At 38.7% G+C, this 24427-nt stretch overlaps 1 protein-coding gene across 1 annotated transcript; it reads right to left on the bottom strand.

Moving 5' to 3' along the window:
- Positions 1-23978, bottom strand: LOC135643371 (lon protease homolog, mitochondrial-like). The gene is made up of 20 exons (XM_065160220.1): positions 23459-23978; positions 21879-21944; positions 15796-15984; positions 15635-15700; positions 15516-15557; positions 14445-14567; positions 13613-13711; positions 13301-13366; positions 13120-13206; positions 12397-12436; positions 12108-12279; positions 10531-10655; positions 9020-9150; positions 8811-8915; positions 8596-8709; positions 4801-4968; positions 2977-3078; positions 2024-2266; positions 1143-1661; positions 1-538 (listed from the first exon to the last, which is right to left on the bottom strand). The coding sequence occupies exons 1-20, from the start codon at positions 23795-23797 to the stop codon at positions 359-361; spliced, it is 2976 nt and encodes a 991-aa protein (XP_065016292.1). The 5' UTR covers positions 23798-23978; the 3' UTR covers positions 1-358.
- Between the last annotated feature and the right edge of the window lie 449 nt (positions 23979-24427).

The following is a 24427-nucleotide window of genomic DNA, read 5'->3' as shown; positions in this document are numbered from 1 at the left end:
TTGTTCGAATAAGCTTATATTAGCAAAGAATAATTTCTTCCTACGAAATAAGAACATGTGGTTCGATAAGCCTCTTTTTTGGTAAAATAATGATACGCCAACAAAATGGATGTGTATGATTGACTACAATCTACACCCCACCCTTGGATTGGGGTTTTATATGGGAAAAAGGTCCAAAGTGCCAAGATCCTTGAGGCAACAAATAAAAGCTCCAAAGGCCACATTGATCAGGCACATGTTAATAGATTGTGGCTGTGAGATGTACTGCTTTTGGTAACTGACATCGATACTTTGCAAGAACCTGAGGTCAAAAAGATTCTGATGGATGTCGATGCAAATGCAAAGCCTTTGTACCCAATTATTTTGCATCTTCGCTTTCAAAAGCCAGCTCTAATATTTGGTTGTAGTTATCCACAAAGCGGACGTCAAGGCCTTCTTTCACATTATCAGCAAGCTCGTCAAAATCTCTTCTGTTAGCCGAAGGAAATATGATCGTCTTGACATTGCTTCTCCTTGCTGCAATTGTTTTCTCTTTCACCTGTTCAAGTTTGGAAATAACACAAATTTTTAAACGAAATATTAAGTAGGGGAGAAGCAGAAATACTATGTGACAACAAAGGATGCATATAGGAATGGGTTTCATATTCACGACAAACATGAAATAGTAACTGAATCAGTGAAGATAGTCAAAATAAAAGGTAGAAAATTGAAGTATGACCAGACTGCATTCTTGATCAACTGACTCGATGAGGACAATCACAATAAAAGGGTGGTTTGAAGTTTGACCTGACAGCATTCTCGTAAAATCAAAGTAGCCCTAACTTAATAGGTGTTAGATATCAACATAACTATCATAGTAAAGAAATTAACAAGAGCCACTAAAAAAGTGCCATGAGCATAAATGGACAAGCTCTCTAAAGTATTATGAACAAGTACAGGAAGAAAAGATCAAAAGGATATCTCACTGTGATAGACATAACAAAATCCTTTTCCTGTTGGATGAATGAGGTGGCTTAGGTAGTTCTATGATAATTGATTATATATACATATATACCTATATTATATATATATATATATATATACATATATGAATGATAAGACAGGGAAAATGCTAACAAAAATAAATAATATTAGTTCCATACCCCTCCAATCGGAAGAATTCGTCCAGTCAGTGTGACTTCACCAGTCATAGCAAGGTCCTTCTTGACAGGTTTGTTCAAGGCAAGAGATAACATTGATGTGATCATGGTGCACCCAGCACTCGGCCCCTCCTTTGGAGTTGCACCTGCAGGTACATGCAGATGGCACTTGGAAGTCGCAAAAAACTGATTCTTTGGCTCTTTCTCCAGTAATATTGCTCTGGCAACTGTATGAGCTATTTGTGCACTTTCCTTCATGACATCTCCAAGCTGACCTGTTAGATGAAGAGCACATTTTCCTTCTCCTTGCTCCACTAGTGTGGTCTCGATGTACAATGTTGAGCCACCCAAAGCATTCCATGCTAGACCCATAACAACTCCTACTGGTGTCTGATCATATATCCGTTCAGCATGAAATACAGGTTTTCCCACAAAATCAACCAGGTTTGACACATCTATGACAACTTTATCAACATCACTGCCAACTGCTTCGCCAACATTGTTTGTTCCTTTATTCGCCACCTGCCAATCCCAAAGTCATGATGTCAAATACATGGTTTGTCTATCCTCTCTTCATTTGTTTAATACATTATACATTTGTTTAATTCATGGAGTTAGCTAAAACTGTACTAGTTCATTGATATTATGTAACATATACTGAAGTGTATAGAAATCATTTCCTGCATTGGAAAGATGGGTATTATGATATTATGTTACATATGCTGACGTGTATAAAAATGGACAGCAAGAAGATGGGTGTCTTCCATGATCACAGAAATGCACAAATAAATAAGGGAAATAAGTGTCTGTCATAGTCCATCAACTTCAACGAAAAAATGCAATATCCCTTTAATAGTTAGACAGTAGAGAAGATTTGTTGCTACCTGCTCAGGCTCTTCTGAAGATTCAACAGCAGCATCATGAGAAGTTGCATGTTCCGTTTCTTCAGACACAATTTCATTTGCTTGTACACTTGAGGCAGATGCATCTATATTTTTGCCGATTTGACCATCTCCAACAATTTCAACTGCCTCTTCAGATGTACTGCTTGACTCTTGGAGGTCTATTTTTTGAGAATCAACCTCTGGTTCATTGGACAATCCTCGGCGGACAAGTTGCAAAGCTATCTGGCAAATAGTAAAACATCACAATTAGAGTTTAATTAATCCAATAAACTCATATAAGAAAACCATTGGTCACTACAGGCCCCCAAACTGCAACAGCAGCAGTTGCAGAAGTTGATACCACAATTCAATCAGGTGCTTAATCTCTATGTGGTCATGTAGCCAACTCTGAACATAAGAAATGCAACAAAGGATGCAAATTGCAAAACAAAGTTATGCTTAAAAAAGGAGCATATACATCTCAAAGGCTTCAAAAGAACACAACAACAACAACAAAGTCGTAAGTCCCAACTATTTGAGGTTGGCTACATGGATCTTTTGCCGCTCTTGAGATATGTAAAAAGCATATGCTTAATTAAGTTCAGAGTATTTAAATCTTTATTTATAGTTTCTATTAAAATCTTTTTAGGTCTTTCTCTAAATTTATATGTAAAAGAACACAGCAAAATTGATATGTAACATTTAATAATTTCAACTATATTCTATGTGGGCAATATTGGAATGTAGATATGGTCAATTGGACACATTTCATAGTAAAATGTATGCAAATATCACAAACTCCATGTCAGTTTTAAAAATTTATGTAAAACTAATAGAGAATTTATATGCATTAGGAAAGACTAGGAAATACCTCTCTAGAAAAAGGAAAGATGAACTAGACAAGAAAGACTTCAACACATCTCTTTTCTGCTATAAAGAAATAAAATATGTACCTTTCGGTATATCTTCTCAATATGTTTTTGTAGGTTTCTAACACCAGCTTCTCGGCAGTAATTCTCGATCAGTGAGAGGAGTGCAGTGCCAGTCACTTCTACCTGTACATGAATGAGGTTATTCATCCAGTTGTCATATAGCAAATAAAAGTTATGAGACTCATACACTTTACATGAATTATGCTTCCACCAATTTCATCCTATTAGCAAATATGAAATATTCCCTTGTATATCAGACACAACGGTATTAAAGTCTCAAATCTAACAGTTGAGGAAAACAAATTCACTTTAAAGTTAAACGTGTAAACATGTAACTTGAATGCCCCAAATATTTCATATCTATAAACACTGGCATGACATCAATCTAGTGAAAATTGCTGTTCACATGACATTATGATTATGTTCTGCTGTCCAATACTTAATAAGAAAAAATAACTGTGTAGTGTCTTTAAAATGTCTTGTAATGTATAAACTATAAAGTATAAACCATGCATTGTAATCCAAACATAGTGTTGAACTCACGTTCATGTGAATATCTCAAAAGTTTGGGCGGGTTTATATCTTAAAGAAAACATCAGTTATCTATTTTTCTACCTACTGTGCGAAAATGATTAAATTGTTTGATCTTGTTTGATCAACATGAAAGAGATCTAGAAGTATGAAAGAACAAACAAAAGTAGCAAATAAGAAACCATTTCCAAGCATATCAAGACTTATTGGTGTGCAACCACAGATGGTTATAAAAGAAAGCCCCATGAAGGGTCTTAAATTGGAATCCATGTGAATTACTTTAATTATGCATCACTCAGCACAATAGTAGTTGTGTACAGTTACCTTTGACATTTTTAACTTCTAATTGGAGTTATGCATCATTTTGTGCCTTTTACTGTTTACATCAATGTACAATAGCAGTGATGATTGTAATATTGCAGTGCACATAAGACAAGAAAAGAGGTGCGGTGGGATCTTAATCAATTTATCTCTTAATTGGTCAAAGCCGAGAAATTTACTTGTGATAAAAAGTCTAGTTTATGATATAACACACAATAAATAAGTTTAATTATATTAGTCTATGAAAATGATTGAAATCAAGAAAAGGTCAAGTTTGTCAATGAAGTAATCATGCATGAGAAATCTTGGGAACCTTTGAAGTATTATCATAAACCTAATCAGATGAATTGCGTTTGCAATGTATTACTTAGTTGTTCCGTTTTCACTAACGACTAGATCAGTTATTATATAGTTTTCTTAAAGATGATGTTAGAGGAGGATCATATGTATATACATTTGTTTAGTTATATAGTTTATATAGTAATGTTACAATGTCATTGGGCGAGTCAAGGTAGCCAAACTATGGTCCCCTTTTGACTTACATTAGCTTTGCCACTAATATTAAAGGTTCCGATTGTCCCTATTCTTCTTGTTTCTCTGCAATCTAAACTGTTTCCTCTTTAATTATTTTTTTCTTTTCAATCTAAACGGTGTCCCTATTTTTTCTTTTCAATTTAATTACATACATATAAATATATATATATATATATATATATATATATAATGACAGATGAAACACCTAAATAGTATAAAATGTGTATAAACATGTAAAACATTTATCATATAATATGTGATATACACAAGGTACAAAATAAATTTGAGTTGATGCATGGATACAATATAGTATGTTAGGGTTTAGAAAAGAAGTATCAACAGAGGCTGAGTCAAAACAAGCAGACAAAACACTGCCCAACAAAAACACGAGCAGAGAATATTTAAAGAAATAAAGCAGAATGACGGAAAACATAGCCAAGGGATAAAGTCAGATCATACTTGTTCAGGTTTGATGCCACAAGCTTCACGAATTGTCTTTTCTAAATAGTCTCTAGCGATATGCATCTTCTCGTCAGTGATATAGCCAGCAAGACTAATAACCTCCATTCTATCCAAGAGAGGATTTGGAATCGTCTCAGTTACATTAGCTGTGCAAACAAATAGAACCTATGCATACAAAAAATTTGTGTCAATTAACATCCAGGTAAAACAATGTAAGTGCAGAAAATCTGTTAAGAACAAAATAGTACACCACACCACCAGCTATTCAGAAAAACCAAGTAAAAAGATCAGAAGAAAGGAATAACATGGCCCTCATATTATTAACGAAGGACAGATTATAAGAAAAATGAATAATATGCAGCTGTCATATCTAAGCATGGAAAACAACAACAATAAATCAAATTTGTAAATTCCAGACTATCACATCTTCTACTGGTTAATGAAGAAAAAAATAATGAAAAGACGCCCATCCTAAGTTCCTATATAAAATAGATTTCGGGTTCACTCTAGCTTCCACTATCAGCAATTTATTTAGATGTTTTATACAGAAAAAATGGTACTTGTATGCATTCACACCTATTCTTCATCGGTTTCATACCACGTACAATCCAATTTGGACAATTACTTACACGACAAAAAGAATACAAGGACATAATGCGTATAATCTAAGATCTAACAAAAGGATACATGACGTTTTATCATCCATGTACCTAAATCTTGTCTTGCATAAGCTAAGGCTCCGTTTGGGAACACATTTGAATTTTTAATGTACAGTTCGAGAAAATGGTTTCAATAAATGTGCAATTGTGGAATGCTTTGAATGTTTAGTAAGCAATAAATGAAAACAGCATTTTAAATATGCATTTATTGACGTAAGTGTTGCTTGGTAAAATTGTATTTCAAACGTCTATTGAATATTTTGTGGTAAATTTACCCTTTAACATTTTTATTATTTATTTAAAAACGAATACATATTTTTATTTAAATTAATAAGTAAATAAAAAAAATGTATGTATGTAATCCTATAAAAAATTTCATATGGCCCAAAAATATATAATCATATAATAAATTCACAAATAATCTTTAAAAATAAATAAATAAAATTTCATTTTATAGAAAATATAAATCACATTGGTTTCTCACTAGATCATTTTGACAATATTGTAATTTTAGATAAAGTTCTAGGGCACTTTCGAAATTTGAACAATTATATTTGCATCCTGCAAATGCTGAAATGTTAATGCTACCATGAAGTAATATCAGCATTTGAACATTTTCGATACAACATCTAGGCCGGATGTGATTTGAAAAAAATTAACCAAACACCAATTTATAATATAAATGAGCATTGCATTGGGCTCTCAATCCACATTTCAAATATATTCTCATTTCTCAAACGCACCCTAAACCACATTTTCAAATGCCATTATTTTAGTGCATGGAATTGTAGACACATACTCTGACAGCATCCTCACTGGTGATGCAGCTTCTTCAAACCTTATTTTTTTATGTAAACAAAATAATTTAAGAAAAAGTTAAATAGACAATTTTTTTTTACTTGGTTAAAATACTGGTAAATTGTCCATTGAGGATTTTGTCTTGAGTTATTTCAGAAGACAAATACCTCATTTAAAAGCTGTGTTGATAATTATCTTTGAGTGATAGCAGGAAACTAGCAACACGATGTAAAATGGTAGAAGTGATCATTGGTTCAGAGCTGTCAGCAATTTTACACCCAATCATCAGAGCAAATTATAACTCGACAAGCTCCAAACAGGCAAAATGTCTTCCAACACATGAAATTATCGGTTGGAACTTGCAAACTATATAGCTACAGAAGTTAAGTGATCCATCTACTCTAATCAACATAAGGACAAAAATGACCATAATTCCTAAGAGTACATATTCTTCCTGTTACCCATACATCAAGAGCTTTATAAAATAAGCCATGCTATAACCTCCAAAATTTGAACTTGGATTAGAAACCATGATCTCATTTTAGTGCTACATTATAAGAGAGCATAAGAACAGCTAATTTTCTGGAAAATCTCAACTAACAGGCTGTTTTCATAGAATTTTAAGTAGCATTTGCTTAGCCAATTTTTCTGGCAAAACTTAGGCTTTAAAAATCAAAGCATATGAAAAGCAACATAGATTAAAAAAAAAAAGGTTAAATGATTCATCAATTATAATCCTACAAGAAAAACTTGCAACTCGTCATTTCCCGCTTGAATTAGTAAAAGAAAATATCATTATAGAATATCTCATTAAAAATCAAACATAAAAAACAAGAATTTGAACTAAGGCAACAAAAGAAATTAAATTATCAAATTTTGAAGCCCTAAGCTTGTTAAATGCTGCTGGTTAAGTCCTTTCTTTATCCCTTAGATCTTCATCCATAGATTTCACTTGTTCCTTCAAAAACAAAACTATAGGTAAATCCCATCTCTGTTTCCTTCTTTTAAACTAGAAAATATCTCCACTTCCTCTTCATACTTCTATATCCACAAAAATAGAGGGAAAAAAAACAAAACCAAGAGAATTGGAATCAGCAGCAATGTAGATCATAGACGATTTGACAGGTAGGTTTGATGAAATTATGCTATTCAAGAAACAATAGGAGAATAACAAATGTAGGGAAGAGGGATAAAGGGAAGAAAAAGATGGATAACTGCAAAACAGTTTCCAGAATTGATTCCAATGACAAAGTGAGCATATAGTGTAATGGAGGAATGGCTGTGCTGAAAGACAGACACTTTTGTGGTGGGAGGCAAAGATGGAATTTTAAGGCTGCAAGAGTCTGAACATAACACATTTTACTGTGGGTAGCCTTATCAAGCAACAATTTGGAACGATATTTGATGTAGTCTAACATAGCATATACGAAGTATCCAAAAGGACCAAAACAAACTAACAAAACAGACTGAAGTTACTCATTTGATATCATATAAAGAATTGCATTATCAATTCATAGTGCAGCAACCATAATATTTCACTAGTGCAGTTTTTCACTAACATTATACAATATCTTTAGAAAATTATTCACATAACAATCATTCATGGTTCGTAGCATGGAATCAAATTTTGGTTGGACCAGTCGGCACTACCAGTCCAACAATTTGTTTCTCTTATTGTTTTTTTTTTTATACCGCATGGTACAGGTCGGTGTACCACAATAACTACTGATATCAAACTGATCTGACTGGTTACAAAAAGTGGTATTGAATCAGGATTTAAGTCCTTGGTTCATAGCAACATTCACTCACTAGAATCGCATTGGTTAAGTCATTAAGCACGCAATGGCTAGTTGGCTATATTTATTAGGCCTACCTACTATCCTTCATGGACCATTGATTACTAGATATAATACAGCAGAGTCTGTCGTACCGAGCCGTACCGCCCGGTACGGGCGGTACGTACCGGTCCGATAGGTTTTCGGTACGTGGACCGACTGTTACCGGTCCGAGGTACTGTAGTACTGTAGCAGGATACTATAGCACTGTAGCAGTGCTACAGTACTCGGTACACCCAGGTGTACCACTCAATACACCTGGGCATACCGCTCGGTATACCGTACCGTACTGGTACCGAGCCCAGATCGAAATACCGATACGATACGGTATTGCGAACCTTGTAATACAGTACTCCCAAAAAGATCAACCTAAGTACAGCAGAAATCAGAAAAAACATGCATTGTAAAATTTTAACTAATACATTCCATGAAGTAATCCTTAATTTAACAATACCCAAGCATGTTAAATACAAAGTAGTTCACAGACGGAAGTGCCCAACCTTGGATAAATCAATTGGAACATCAAGGTAGTGATCAAGAAAATTTATATTTTGCTCAGGGTCAAGAAGCTCCAGTAAAGCACTTGCTGGATCACCAGCATGCCCCCTTCCCAACTGTTGTGACATTTATTTAACCACATGAATTTGTTAGAAGAAAAGTTCATCTCAGCAACACCACACACACACACACAAACACCCTGAGGAGAGAATAATACCTTGTCAATTTCATCAATCAGAACAAGTGGATTAGCTGTTCCTACACTTTTCAGGCATTGCACCATCTTTCCTGGCATTGCACCAATATATGTACGGCGATGACCCTGGGGAATTTGAAGCAAATATATACAGGTGTACCAATAAGCTTGATGTTGGATTTTTAAGATTAGCTAACAATGTTCATATTCAAGATATAGTTGATTTTCACCTTGATTTCAGCCACATCAGCCAAGCCTCCAACAGAAAACCTGTAGAACTTGCGGTCTAAAGCACGTGCAATTGAGCGGCCAATACTTGTTTTGCCAACTCCAGGAGGCCCAGAGAGACATATAATTTTTCCTGAAGTTCAAAAAGGTTGGATCTCTTAAATAATATTATAAACAAAACAAATTCAGGAACAAATTGCTGTTTCATACTATAATGACACCAAAAAGTAAACAACCATTGATTCCCTACAACAACCAGGGTGAAGCCCAAAGTTGTAAGTAGTTCATAGCAAGGTTTGCAATTTCGTATCGTACCGAAGTATCAAGCTCAGCTCGGTATGGTACAGTACGAGTATATCGAGCGGTACGTTTTGATGTACCGCTCGATATATATACATATATATATATATATATATATATATACATATATATATATATAAGTAAAAAAAAAAGGTGACGTCGCCTCGTGTTTCTGCCCGCATCGAGAGAAGAAACCGCTCCCCACGTAAAACAAGGCAATAAGGGGACGTACCTCGGTTTCTACTCCCCACGCAAAGCAAGGCGACATAGCCTCGTGTTTCTGTCCGCGCCGCGCAAAACAGGGCGATGAGGCGACGTCGCCTCATGTTTCTGCCAACGTAGGGAGAAGAAACCGAGGTTTCCTTCTCCCGACGATGCTCGGTTTCTTCTCGTCGCAACGTCGTCGAGGCTTCTTCTCCCCGCGTGGACGAGAAGAAGTCGTCGACGATGCCGAGGCCTCGTTGCCTCAGATGAGGAGGAGGCGACATCTCATCTGCGGCGTCCGACGAGGGAGGGCGACTACATATCTGGATCGTCGAGGGAGAGCGACACTGGATTTTCAGGTTCTCCATTTTCTTCTCCCTCTTCTTTCGGCTAATACCACCCAGTACGTACAGCTCGCTACGGGCAGTATCATTCGAAATTAAAATCCTTGGTTCATAGCTAAAATCATTATTGATCCAAAAGAAGTGCCATAACATGATGAAATTAATTATTAAGAATTTCTTCAGCAATCCATCGTAAATTCGCAATCCACTACTTGTAACAAAAGTTCTGAAATAAAATCTACTCAAAAATTCAATAAAGCATAAAGAGTATGTTTTGTGAAAAAATAGGGGCATGCTCATGAACATTATATAACATGGATGTTTTCATTAAGAATGAAGAGATAAACCAAAAAACAGAAGACATGGAGGTGAAGATAGACATGCTATAGATTTTTAGGAAGTGTGAAATGCACTGCCATCAACCACATATGAGTCTAACATGATATTTATAAAAAAAAAAGAAAGACAAAAAATATAACCAATCTGAATCCAGAGAGAAAAAAAGCAATCAAAGCTCTGCCACACAAACTAAATCTTATTATTGGAAAAAATTGCATTTCTTCTTACCCAAAATGTCATGATAAGGTACAAGGAAAACAAGAACCAAAGATAAACTGGCATGATAAGTAAATACTACTTTATTCAAGGAAAAAAAAAGGTTTAACCTTGTGAGGCCCCTCTCAATTTTCCAACAGCTATGAATTCCAAGATCCTCTCCTTGACATCTGATAAACCATAATGGTCTTCATCCAAGATCTTTTGAGCTCGATGGACATCAAAGTTTTCAGTACTGCAAGTATTAAGCAAGATAGAGTTACATATAAACATCTTCAAAATTATATACCAAAATAAAAGAAATTCAAAACAGAAATTAAGAGAAATCAAAGTGCTAAGTTCTACAGTTAAATGCTTTCAGTTCACTGAATTGACACACTGATCAATTGCAAAGAGCTATAGAACATAGCATAAATTGAAGTACCTGCAAACAAAAAAGAAACACATGTATAAATATAATCATATAAATTAATTGATTACTGCATATCTTTTTCAGTCAATGAGAATTCTACATCATGATTTGGGAATAAGACATCAATTACGTCGAATATTCTCATCCCAACAATGTGCCAGGGGGAGCACAATTAAAAAAGAAGCATGAGGGTTCGTAGAGTGATTGAATAAGTTCAAATGACTAGATGAATTTGTGACATCGGAGGCAAGGCAAGTTCAAATAAGTATACCACTGAAAAAGCAGAAACATCAAAGCCTTTGGAGAAGCCAACAAAATTGATGTGGTACTAATCCTACTGATCTTACCATAATGGTCCAACCACATAATGATACACAGTACACCATAGTATACGGTACCAAGATACCATACTGGTTTGAGAGGGGGCCAATATAAGGTTGGTAGCAAGATTTAGTTCCTTGCAAAAAGCATCAGGGCCCAAGGATCGTTTCTAAATACCACACCTTGTACTGATCACAGTTGGACCAGTCAAGTTTTCTGGTGTCAAGCTCTAATCAATTAATATTGGATATGAAAATAAGAAAAAGGAAAACATTTAAATGAAATAAATTATTAGGTTAATTATTCTTCCTCTTCTCATAGTGCCTTCAAACACAAGCTCTAATCATGCCACCGCAGCCCCAGTTGTGGCATCTCAAATTCAGGAAAAGTCCTAAAATCTTGGAAGATAAAAAAATTCAAAAAGTTTCAAGTTTCAACCGGCATTTGGATATCAATTGAGACCGGCAAAAACTGCTTAATCTATTTACTTCATTAAATAACTGGAAACTGGTTCCTATGAATCAGACTGGGATGAATCGACTGATACTAGCAACATGATGCAACACAAGAAAAAGAAAAGTAGGCAGGGACTATGATCAACTTAAATGAGTGACAATGACAACAAATAAGTATGAATTAGCATTGTTCATTAAAAATTGTCCAAGTGAAACAAGAAGAAAGTTGACCAAACACATAGATAACAAGAAAATGGCTAAGAAAACAACCAAGTATAGCAAGGATTGTCATGCCAACTATAACAGAATGGTTCGTTCCCAAAGAAATGTATCAGTATGCTCCCATTTCACAAAAAAATAAATCTTTCAAAATAGCACATAAAACATGCTATGTCTATGCACAAGAAAGAGCTGAAGTACAACCAATACAAGGAATGTATGTATAAGATGTGGCATGGATATAGGATTTGTCTGAAATATTAATGCTTTGTAGTGAAACCTGTAATTTCCCCAAGGAAGTGATGTCAGCCAATCAAGGTAATTACGAGTTACATTAAACTCGCTAGAAACAGGCTCCAACATCTGCAATTTTGTGAGCTCTTCTTCTATAACTTGCAAAACATCGGGAGGGCATCTATCTTTATTTGGTTCAAGCCTTTCCCTGAACTTTGCTGCAGATAAATAAGAAAAAAGCTATGGTTCAATAAAGTACTTGACAGTAAATGAAATCTAGTCAAAGTTGAAACATCTATTCAAGTACAACACAATGTTGTATATTCTGAACTAACCAGTCAGTGCTGTTTTATCATCTTTCTCCATGCCAAGCTCCTATAAAGGCCAAGTTTTTTAATACATCATTAATTTCAGATGAAGATATATCATTACACATTCAACCACAGAAACAACAACCATTTTATCTCTAACATGCTCACAAGCCTCACTTTGACAAGGGAGATAATCACAGTATCAGACAAATGCCCTCACCACTGAAGTACCTAACTATTTCAGATGAAACATACAACTTTCAAGAATAATAGCAATCAAAATAGCAGAAGGTACATATTGAGGAACTTAGAGATGTACCCAAATAGTTCTACACCAGAAGGACATTATCATCTACAGGAGACTAATTATTTGCTTTTAATAAACTACTGATATCTCTAAACAAGAATCCTATTTTGTTCAGGATTAGGAAAATAGAAACAAGAACTTATTACAGAGACCAAAAAATTAATGCAGACCAGTGTTGCCTAAGAAAAAGATGGGGGGAGAAAAAAGCAAACCAGAATCAAGCAACCAGATACAGCTCAATCCAATGGTACATCAGGAAAAAATAACTCCAGCAATCTAAGAAACAGAATATTTTGACTCATCTGAAGTTTAAAAACTACACAAACCAAGATCTAAGCCAAATTATTTGATATCTTTGGCTTGATCAGAACTTATTATTGCCTCAATTGGGTGAACTGTTGGCACCCTGCTGCTGAATCATCAGGGAAGTAGCAACCTACCTTTTTTATTGCTTTTAGTTGCTCCGTCAACAAATAGCGTCGTTGCTCGCGACTTACTTTTTCTTCAATAGCTTTTGCGATTGATTCCTAGAACAAAAGCATTTAAAATGGAACTTATACTTCTCTCTACAAGAATTCAGAATTCAATTACAAACACAGAAGTCAGATTAACATGTTGTACCTGTATTTTGCTTATCTCCATTTCTTTCTTGACTAATTCCAGTGTCAGCTTCAAGCGCTTGTATACCTGGTGAGAATATAGTTTTAAGATATTGCAACTCAGAAGAAATGAATGCAGACAGTACTCAAGCCATAAACTGATCCAAGTATGTGACAGTTTTGGGCCCTCAGAAGTTTTCATTTAGCAATTCTACAAGGCAGCCCTGGCAAGAGTCTGAAGGCAATGTCTAAAGGCAGTCTCATACTTGGATCACAATATTGTACTACTAATCCAACAACAGTAAGAAAATTTTGGCAGCAAAATTCTACATACATTTAGCTCCTCAAGAACTTGCTGGCACAATAGTTTGTTAGCTCCAGATATAGCAGCTCCAAAATCTGCTAGCCTTGGGTAATTGAAATCACCAATATGCTGAATTTTTTACAAACAGAAGATATCAATTACAATTCAGTATTGTCATCAATCCTAGTCTGTAGGAAGCACAACACCCAAGGCTAAAAAATCAACGGTACATAGTTTCTAAGCCAACTAAAATCATATAACACAAATGGGAAACTAGGAGACCATGTTCAAAATAATGACAGTATACGCAATGACTTTAAATAGGGTTCACCATTTCGGGTACCAAACCCATCTCGGAGATTTATCGGTACAGTACACGTACTGGTCTATAGCGGTATACCAACATACGGTACACTAGGGCATGCCAACGGAGACTCAGGCGAGCCATGTCTCGAGGGCAAGTCGGACCGGTACGTACAACCCATACCGTACCAACTTAGGTGGTACAGCAAACCTAGACTTTAATAAACCTTCACCCAATAAGATGTGCCTAGCTGTGGAACACAACTCTGATCAAGATCCAATAATCCATGAGATTACATAATTTTCTACTGCAACAGACTAAAATTTGCAAGATTGTGAAGACAGACCATATGGTACTCTATTGCACAAATTTCTTGTGTCCCGCTATCCAGGTTATGCTGTTGACATTTTCATTCTTTAAAAAGCAAAAAAACTCATATAACTTGTCTAATGCAAAGTGTTATGGAATATAATGGTTGGACATGAAGTTGAAACTTCTATAAGAATAAAAAGCAGCAGAAAAGCTGAAACACAGATAAATAAATTGAATAGACCTTGCCTGTGTATATGTTTGGACATGATCTCTCCAAAGGGAACTTGTTTTTAGAACATCTCTCAATGTCGATATGACTTCAAAGGCAGTTGCCTTTATAATGTCATCATCCTTATTATATGCTTCCTCCTGCCGAAAGAAACACATTTACAACAGAAACTCAAATTTTGTATCACGTATGAAATAGCATATGACATCAAGAAGAAAAATGTCACGTGGAAGATCAAATTTTGATGGTTTCTCTTAGAAACATCAGAACAACCAACATTGTTGGACTTCCCATCTTGCTTCGATAAAAAGAAGATCAAAGTAAATCAGAAACCTTACTACTACCAACAATTCCTGTATGATTCTGACAATAGTCGAGGCAACGATAGCAGGTTTCAACTTTCCACAGCATCAAACAAGAAAATTAATAAAACATAAAAATTGCATTGATGCTATCAGATGACTAGCTTATCCAAGCAATGATTATCAGCTAATAAAAAAGATTAATGAATTAGCCAAAGAAATAGAAATAACAACGAGCAGGCACATTCTGCTAATAGTAATGGATGTTCTCAAACGTACATATATTTTTCTTGGCCAGAGTCTTTCAACCTATGTAATACCTATAAACCAAACCAACTAGAGACCAAATGCCACTGGCTTTCTTGCTTGATATTAAAACAGTAATGTTCTTATTTCATCATTTAACAGCAAAAGCAATGTCTTTTTTCCTTTTTTTAGCAGGAAAGCCATGATTTTGCAGTAAAAAGAAAAGATAAGATACACGCCTATGTTTTGCTTGCAGGATTACTAATTCTAAGCAGTTTTGGCCTTCCGTAATAAGTGTAAAATCTCTAAAATGCCAACTGAAAAGTGTGATCAAATGATTCTGAATGTAAGAGGTTAAGATTTGTGAAAAAAAAAAGTCCAGCTAAATTGAGAAATGAAGTAATGTGAAAGTAAGCTAGAACTAATAAATGAACACTAGATGCCGTTACTACAATATGAAAATGTCATCAGGAGAGCAACAAATATCACTATCAAGTTCCATCCAAGATTAAAAAACAAATAAGAAGCTAATTGATGTACCTTTAGATGATCAACTTTTACCGTAAGTGGATCCTCATCAACCTGCATAATGTGTTTTTTTTATAAAAAGTCATAAAACTGAGCACCCCAAGCCTGTCAATTTTACAAAAGGAACTCACCATCTCCGTGATCCGCAATCGCCGGTGACCTATGAGCACTACTTGATCCCCTTGTATGCTAGTTATCTGTGAAAACAAGCGCCAGACAGCAAGAACATTAGCAGATGGCATACAAATTATTCCACCGCATAGCCATATATACGTGTTCTAAACATATATACCTGGGCAAGGGTCCCAACTTCATGCAGACGCTTAAATAGTTCCTTTCCCTTAAGATCATAAACACTTTTGTCTGTTTCTCCTGATGCAACATTCACATCAATTTCTGGTTCATCCTTAAGAAGAAAAGCACCAGCATATGCCACTGATCTTTTACGATTTTCCACTAAAGCCGCTAACAATTTGGGATCCTGCAAAGAAACTTAGAAAAAGATCCATGAGCATCTTAAATACATGAGCTATCATCTACTAGCTAAGATAAGACGACAGCAGATTCAAGCATCTAGGCATCGGACAACTTCAATAAAATCAGAGTTGAGGTTGTCGAGGTTAATATAGGTGGCTTTAACACTTCGGTATATAGTTAGTTTTTTGACATATTTTGACCCTGATTCAAAAGTACAAATATCCATAAGCACAATTTTAAAAAATTGGATAATCAAATTCAGATAAAGTTATGGATATGTGATGGATAAGCATTTATATAACCAAAGTCATTCCTAATTTAATAATAAAGACAAAGTTGGCAAAATATAATCTGGCTATATTTCAGCCCCACTTGCCACAACATGCAATGGCAGAGAGAAAATACATGTTGACTTGAATACTTGATGACTGACATCATTCCAATGTTCCCTTGACCTTATGACCAGCAATTGTTCTCATTTCAAAAGCAGTATTAGCTATGACGTGACACACTGATAGCATTTTCCATGCCAGAATGACACGGACTTAGCTGGTTTTGCCTAAGTCGTGCGGCACCCTTGCGCGTCCGTCCGCAAAGGTCAGCCTCCCCGAAGCCTCCCATTGTCCCTTAGGACCAACAAAAGAGAGAACGGGTTAAAGAGAACGCCTCAAACGGGATCCACAAGCAAACATGTCCGAAAAACACTTCATAGACAAAGCAAATTACAAACAGACTTTACAAGCTCTGAACAGTGACACAACAAAGGGTAAAATGGTCCATTACAGACCGAAAAGCTCTCGCGCGTGTCCACATGACACAACCTTTATTTACAAGCCTAAAGAGGCCACCAACCCAATTAAAATGGGACTATTAAGCCTTCGGCCGCCCCTTTACATGCTGCACAAGGCATGAACATGCCAAAAGACACGGACACACATAAGCATTACATCGAACATCTTGTTTAGAAGTTTGTCCGTGACATTCTCCCCCACTTATCCCTTCGACGTCCTCGTCGAAGCCTTTGTGAACACTGCAACTCTTCGCCTTTGCTGAGTCTTCAATCTTCTGCTCCAGCTGCAATGCGCCTCCTGGCTCCCAGCTGCTCTCCGCTGTTGTTTCTGAGTAGTCGAACCTTTGATCCGCCATGCTGCTTCAACTCGCCAATGACTCTGACTCTGGTGTGGGGTTGGCTGAGTTGTGTTGATCCTTATTGATTCCTGCGGATCCACCAAATGAAGGAAAAGACCATTCTTACTATGCCAGTTTCTCAAAATTTCCACATGCTGCTCGAACTGGGTGGATGCTTGTTGGAGCTTTAACGAGCATCATCTCGCAAACTTCTGAAGTTTTGGGTCCTTCCTCCACAAAATCTGCTCATTGACTCTTCTTTCAGTTAGTTGTCGCATCCAAGTAGGTTCGCATCACTTCCGCTTTCGATTGGCATTTCGTTGGGAAATGAAGCGGACAATCTACTCTCAGTAGCACTGATCACCGTTGGTGAGGATTTGACAACTATTGTCTTCCATTATCTTCGAAGGGTCTTTGAACTTGTGCAGAGCTCCTCTGCTGGATAAATAAGAGAACTGGGGTACTCGGTTTCGCCCATTCTCTTAAGAGTTGAGAAGGCAAAGGTTACTTGACTTCGCCCGCCTCCTCGAGGTTGTACTTCATGCATCGAGCTGGTTACTGGCCTTCGCCTGCTCTTTGCTCACACTTCTGAAGCACTTGAAGTGTTTGCACTCCTTGCGTTGAGTTAGCTACTGTGATTCACCTTCTCAATGCCATTGAACTTCTGGAATGCAGGAAGTTTTCACCCCAACTTGGAGTAATTCTCCGATAGATGAGGTCGCCTCTGGGATTGTACCGTCTTCTCCATCAACCCTGCCGCCTACTCCACTGAGTAGCAAAGGTACAGCACCGCGTACTGCTTGCTTCGTTCCTTGGTCGTGCACTCTTGCATGACCCGAAGTCCTTCACTTACAGCTATCTTGATGAGAAACTTGTTGACACCGGTCTTACGAAGTTCTTCGGCCTCTGCCCTTCAGCCTTGTCTCGGTACTTGAAGATTGCCTCTGCATTCTCCACCTCCTCGGCCCCTTTCACGACCAAGCGCTCTCCCTCCATGAGAGCAAGGGATCAATGACTTTCACGGAAGTCCCGCCTCTGCGGTACCATGGCGCTGCCATGCCCATGGCACTACTATCCATCGCCTCGCATCTCCATCCCTTTTCTTCACAATCAGTAGATATGCCTCCGTGACACTCCTCCGAGTCCACCTCCATTCTAACTGATTGCTTGATTTTGGGTAGCTAAGTCCCTCTGGACTCGTCGTCGCTTCCTCGCCCCTTTCGACCCCCTGCTTCAACACCTCTGTGTTCTCCAAGCAGTCTGTTTGGTCGATGGAAAGACAGACTGCAACTCCCATGCATGGCCTCTGCCATCACGTTGTAGAGTTTGCACCAATTCTGTTCTCCTTAGCTTCCTTGGTAGCAACATTCGCTTACTCGACCTTGTCCTCTGACTTGTCGGGCTCCCTTAAGTGAATATTAGCTCTGGAGCAGTCCAACTCTCCAGCTGCTTCGATCATACCTCTGCATGATCAAGTTCCTCCCATGGAACTCACTGGTACTTGCATTCAAACTTTTCCCTTGGTGGAACCCAGCCCCCATATGCTGATGACCAAGGTTTTCATCCGATGCAAAATTCGATGCACGCACGGAAGACCCGCCTCTGCGGTACCATGGCCTTCACTCCTTGAATCCATAGCCCTTCTTGCCGTCGTGTTGTTCACCAAAGCGGAGCTCCCAGTAGCTCCCGATCATACCTCCATATGATCTCATCCCTCACGGGACTATGTCGTGTGTGTCGCATTGCCACGAACTGTTCCACCACGATCCGCTGCACCATATCGCCTCCTGGTGACATCTCCATTGCATTCTGATCCTTGTGGAATAAACTCGAATTGTGAACCCTCCATGTATGGCCTCTGCCAATACATCGCAGGTTCTCCTCCACCTTCGATTTTGTTCGCTCCTTTGGCAATCGACCTTCATCCACCCACTCTTGGGTCACACCTAGATGAAGCACCGCTCTAGGACAGTCCGTCGCCTAGTAGCTCCCGAAGTCCATCGACTTCGCTGTAATTTGTGCACCATTGCCTGGATCCTGTGCCTCTGCCCCTACCAGCACAATCTCCGTTGCGCACTGCTTCCTTCACGGCAACTCGAATGGCAACACTGTGGCATATTCTTCAAGAGTACCTGCCTCTGCGTCCTCTTGCCCCGTGCTAGGGCCTTTTGAACTCAACTTCGCCTCCGCAAATTGAGTCGCCTTAGTTCCTCCATCAAATGCTCCTCCGAGATAAGGTGCATGTGCCCCGAAGCTCCCTTCGTCTTTGGCACCATGCAAGATGAGTCTGCTCCGTCAGAATGAAGGACCCATGGAACAACATGATCTTACTCTTGCCTCTGCAAGAGTTCATGTCCTTGACCTCTGTCTAAGGAAAGCACTATGCCTCTGCTCCATGTTCCAACTTCTATGTTGGCTCCCTTCAAGCGGCTTGAGTACTTCGCCAAGTTACCCCCAAGTTGCTCCGCTCCTCGTTTTTTGCATTGAGTTGTTGGTGGCCCTCACGCCCACCATTCCACGGGTCAGCCCTCCCTTGAGTCCGATCTCCACATCGACTCTAAGTGTGCCTTCATTTAAGTTGCTTCAGGTCGCTCCCCCACTTGATCTCGCAATGCATCCACCCATGCATTCTCTCGAGCGAGATCATGTGACAACTCCTCGCTGCTTGCTCGGTCCATTGAGCTTCGTGGAGTTGTTGTTTTGTGAGGTACTCCTCCTCAACATGTGAAGTCCGTCTCACATGATTCTCCCTCTGGAGAGCCGAGACTTATCCCTCCTGGATAACTGTCCCGTTGGAGCAACATCTCTCTTCGTTTCGGAGACCACCATCCCCTTGGACTACTCCGATCTGCTGAACAAACTGTGCATTGTTCTGCCTCTTGCAAACGCACTTGCTAGATTGCGCCTCCACGTCAATACAGCCACCGCTGCACCCCTCAAGGCCTAGCAACATGCTGAACTCGTTGCACACTTCAGCCTCCTCCGGACGTATCCTTCGCATGCTGAAGAGAAAGTTTCAATGCTCCATAGCGCCGAGTCTCGACTGCCTTGGGATGGCCACGAACAATCCATCGTCCGCATACAAGCCCATGCATGAGTACCGAATTCTTCGAGTTAGCAATTCCCCTCACCTCTGTGAGCTTTGCACAACTCTTTCGGTCGCTGAGCAACTCATTCCACTTTGCATGGTCTCGTCCTTTTGCCAAGCGCCTCGCTTGCCTTGAGCACCATCAAGTAAAGTTGTCAACGTTGAGCCGTAGCTCAAACTCAGCCATCCCAACCTTTGTGCGCTCCGCATTCTTCCAAGCTTGCCTGTTCTCGTGGTGCCTCTTGCGCGAAGGGTTGGCCATTCCTCTGAATGCCAATGTTAGATGCCCGCTCCTCTGAGCGACTCTTTTCCCTACATCTCCATGCCCGTTTTCCCTCAAACGGTCGCGCGTTGCTGACTGCCCTCAACGCAGCCCCGCTAGGTCCCCCACGTTTGCATGTCAAGTGTTTCTATGAGTGCTTGTCCCGCTCTGATACCATATGACACGGACTTAGCTGGTTTTGCCTAAGTCGTGCGGCACCCTTGCGCGTCCGTCCGCAAAGGTCAGCCTCCCCGAAACCTCCCATTGTCCCTTAGGACCAACAAAAGAGAGAACGGGTTAAAGAGAACGCCTCAAACGGGATCCACAAGCAAACATGTCCGAAAAACACTTCATAGACAAAGCAAATTACAAACAGACTTTACAAGCTCTGAACAGTGACACAACAAAGGGTAAAATGGTCCATTACAGACCGAAAAGCTCTCGCGCGTGTCCACATGACACAACCTTTATTTACAAGCCTAAAGAGGCCACCAACCCAATTAAATGGGACTATTAAGCCTTCGGCCGCCCCTTTACATGCTGCACAAGGCATGAACATGCCAAAAGACACGGACACACATAAGCATTACATCGAACATCTTGTTTAGAAGTTTGTCCGTGACAAGAAGGCACTCAGCAGAACACCATTTCCCATTAGTAAATTTTTTATATTAGCAAATATAGCAATGCCTTGTTCCATCAGAAAAGGGAAAAGACGAGGCTCAACTTTTTAACAAAAATGAATTATTTTTGGTATAAATTTGACACTAGTTCCAAGGTACGCATTGTTCAAGTATCAACCTTATTAATTTATTATTAGGTATAGGAATACTAATGTTGGAAGATTAATATCTTAATGAGTGGCAACTTATGAGCCCCTGACTCACAGAGCAGGAAGTAAAAATGTAAACAAATTAACAATAATTACTGAAGATTAAAAAAACAGTTATCATGCAAGTGTACAACTTGCATAGGGAGTCCACAGTTGAAAACCTTATCATAGAAGCATATCTGCTTTCAGTTGTTTCATTTTTTTGTTTTCTTCATCACAATTTGAAATAGTCTAAGGTAAATTATATGTGATACATGCCCATATTTACAATTACATATATCATATCAAAGCAATACAAACCAAATTTACTGATAGAGAAAAAAAATTATGGCAGGCTGGAAACCAAGCAGCCAAAAACAACCAATTTATTTAAATAACAGATCAATTAATCTAATCCAAAAAATATACACATTAAAGATAAGCAATAACCACTGATATCAAGAGATGGAATCATGGAACTGCTAAAAAATAATTTTCTTAACTGCAAATGTATCATAAATTATTCATAACAAACCAGACTATATAGACAAGGAAGCTAAATTATTAGTCCTGGGAATCTTATGGTTATCTGATGAGAAACTGCTGCACCTTCACGTAGATTGGCATATAAAACCCAGGAAACAATGGTCTGTGTGGCAGTGGTAATGCTATAACCTGCTTCACAATATCATCAATGAGAAAATTTGTTAGTCTAGCCATCTAGGCATACACCAGTACAATTAGTAAATAAGATGATGAATTCTGAAAATGAGCAGATACAGGTATAAATTGTGATCCACACATAAATGCCAGGAACTCAGTTTCAGTATAGGGCACAATCAATAAATCAACATAGGAATACACACATGTTAAACAAATCAAACAATAACAATCAAGGACGATAACAAAACCATGGCATACTTAATTGTCATTATAACTTCTAGACAACTGCTTGTTTCTGTGAGTATAAGTTGAAGAAACACGAACAAATTGATCAAAAAACATCCCAAACACAAAAGCATTTCTTTTTTCAACAAGACACATGCAGCTCAACAAAGACATGATTGACCTAGTCAGCATTATGCACAGGTTCATTTCAGTAGATACCCCCTTGCGTTAGGTTAACAAAAAAGGCTGATACAGTAGTCAAGGTTAGTTTTAACCTATTGTTTTTGGCTTAGATGAAACTTGTCCAGTCTAGGTCGGTTTCATCTTTATATGACCATGAAAGTCATCATTTTGGTGACACATGCTGGTAGCAGATTTTGCACACCCATTCATACAGTACATAAGCACTACAACAGTCTAGATCAAGTTCAGCCTTGTATAAGTTGATTGGGTCTTGAGTATGAATATGAAAATTCAAATGTCAAAAATGGCACAAAATGAGAATTAATTCTTTTTTTGTCTTTATTTACCATCAAGATTCAAGAATTTGAAAACCTATAAGATAATAACTATAAGATAATAGGTATAAGGGTGGTGTCTTTAGTTCTCTTACTGAAGATGTGGTGGTTGCACTAATGGAAATGCCATCATGTTGGTAATAGTGGCCAACAGTTTGGATGATAATAATGATCCGGTTAATACTGGCCATGGCGGTGATGATGGCAGAACAATACTGACGATGGAACAATATGAAGATGCCTTGGTAGCACCTTAGCAAATTCTTCCTCTCCCATTAGTGATCCTTTAGTATTCTTCTTATTGCTTCCAAAGAAACATCTTGTGGTGAAGAAATTTTCCAAAAAAGGATAACTACAGCAAAGAAAGAACTTCCTTTATTTATTCTTCTCCACATGTAAAAAGAACCATGTAATTATAATTATCTACTTTGTTAATTTGTTTGCACACTCAGTTCATGCAATGGGCTGCTTTTCAATAGATTTCTTGACATAGTTTGAATCCGGACTACAAATCCTGTCGGTGCGTTAATACAACTACAACCCTATAGAACTTGTTAAAGGTTCCGAGGATTGCCAGTGTATGGAGAACATACTCTAAGAATAAAACCTAGCGCAATTCACCCATATCCATATCATAGGATAAAATATCTCAGAGGGAAAAAAATCAACAAGTGTGGCAGTCCGTGTGAAACGACGGTAAGATATAAGAAAACAATACCAGGCACCAAACTATTGCCAAAAGAATTGCAAGAATTTGCTTCTATTTATTGGAAAAACACTGACCGACAAGTAGTCCTCGGGCCGTGGATTCATTGAAACAATGGCCGATGATGCTTTGGAATCAGCCTCCTCTGCGCCACCACCTTCAGCAGCGACGTTGGCAGTGGCCTCAGATTCCTCCTCGGCCTTCACCTCTGCGGCCGGCTCCGAACCATCGTCAGGTTCCGAGCAAAAGAACGCCTTTCTCCAAAAAACCGAGCTTCCACCGCGTCGGCTCGTCAAGGACCCCAGCACACGAAGCAGCGGCGACCTCCCTTCGCCGACATTGACAGCGGCCGACGGAAATCTGGCCGAAAGCCTCAATCGGCCTTGAAAGCAGGAAGAAGAGAGCGCCTTCAACATTGGGTCACCAGGGATCCACGGCCCCAGAAACCAAGATCAACGCTTTCCTTCTTCTCGGGGGTTCTTGCGACGGATTGAGCCGTTTATTGATAGATTCCGCGAGGAATCATTATAACAGGGGCGGCGACCCTGGCAAACTTCTCGGCCAAGAAAACCCTCGTTAAACCCTTTTGTTGTGCTCGGCGGCGGAGCCGCAATCTAGGGAAATCCAATTGCGATACGGTCCGACAACTTCCTTGAAATCACAAACGCATCCGATTTTAGTTACTGAAGCGAATCGCCGAGTCGGTTGTTCTATCCCGGGTCGGAACTCTCTGAGTCGGACTTAGACGCGTGCAAGGCACCGAGTTCAGAGGCCAATCTAAAAAATCGCAAATGTAAGATATTATGTTTGGTGTCCCGGCCTAGGTAGCGAGCTCGGGTTGGCTGATAGAGTAGAGCTCGCCAGGAGTAGCCAGTTAAAATCGGGTGAGGATCACCTGTTCTGCTTCAGACGGGTTCTAACTCACTCTAGTGGTGGATCCCACGCGTAACAGGCTTCTACGCAGATCGTTGGCTTGGAATAGCTCGAACCCTGTCTGGCATCGGACAGGGAAGCCGAACCCGACGCCCACATGTAACGTTACGTAC

The sequence above is a fragment of the Musa acuminata genome, chromosome BXJ3-7 (genome assembly GCF_036884655.1).
Source record: "Musa acuminata AAA Group cultivar baxijiao chromosome BXJ3-7, Cavendish_Baxijiao_AAA, whole genome shotgun sequence".
Lineage (NCBI taxonomy): Eukaryota > Viridiplantae > Streptophyta > Magnoliopsida > Zingiberales > Musaceae > Musa > Musa acuminata.
This window is presented reverse-complemented; position numbering and strand designations above follow the sequence as displayed.

Bases quoted from the DNA above. Each gene is read 5' to 3' on its own strand.
- LOC135643371 (XM_065160220.1), bottom strand. From the start codon at position 23,797: ATGTTGAAGGCGCTCTCTTCTTCCTGCTTTCAAGGCCGATTGAGGCTT. The intron at 15,985-21,878 runs GTGCAGCAGTTT...GTTTCTTTGCAG, and splicing joins ATATGCCAATCTACGTGAAG to GATCCCAAATTGTTAGCGGC. The intron at 8,916-9,019 runs GTGAAAATCAAC...CAAATTCCCCAG, and splicing joins CTGATGTGGCTGAAATCAAG to GGTCATCGCCGTACATATAT.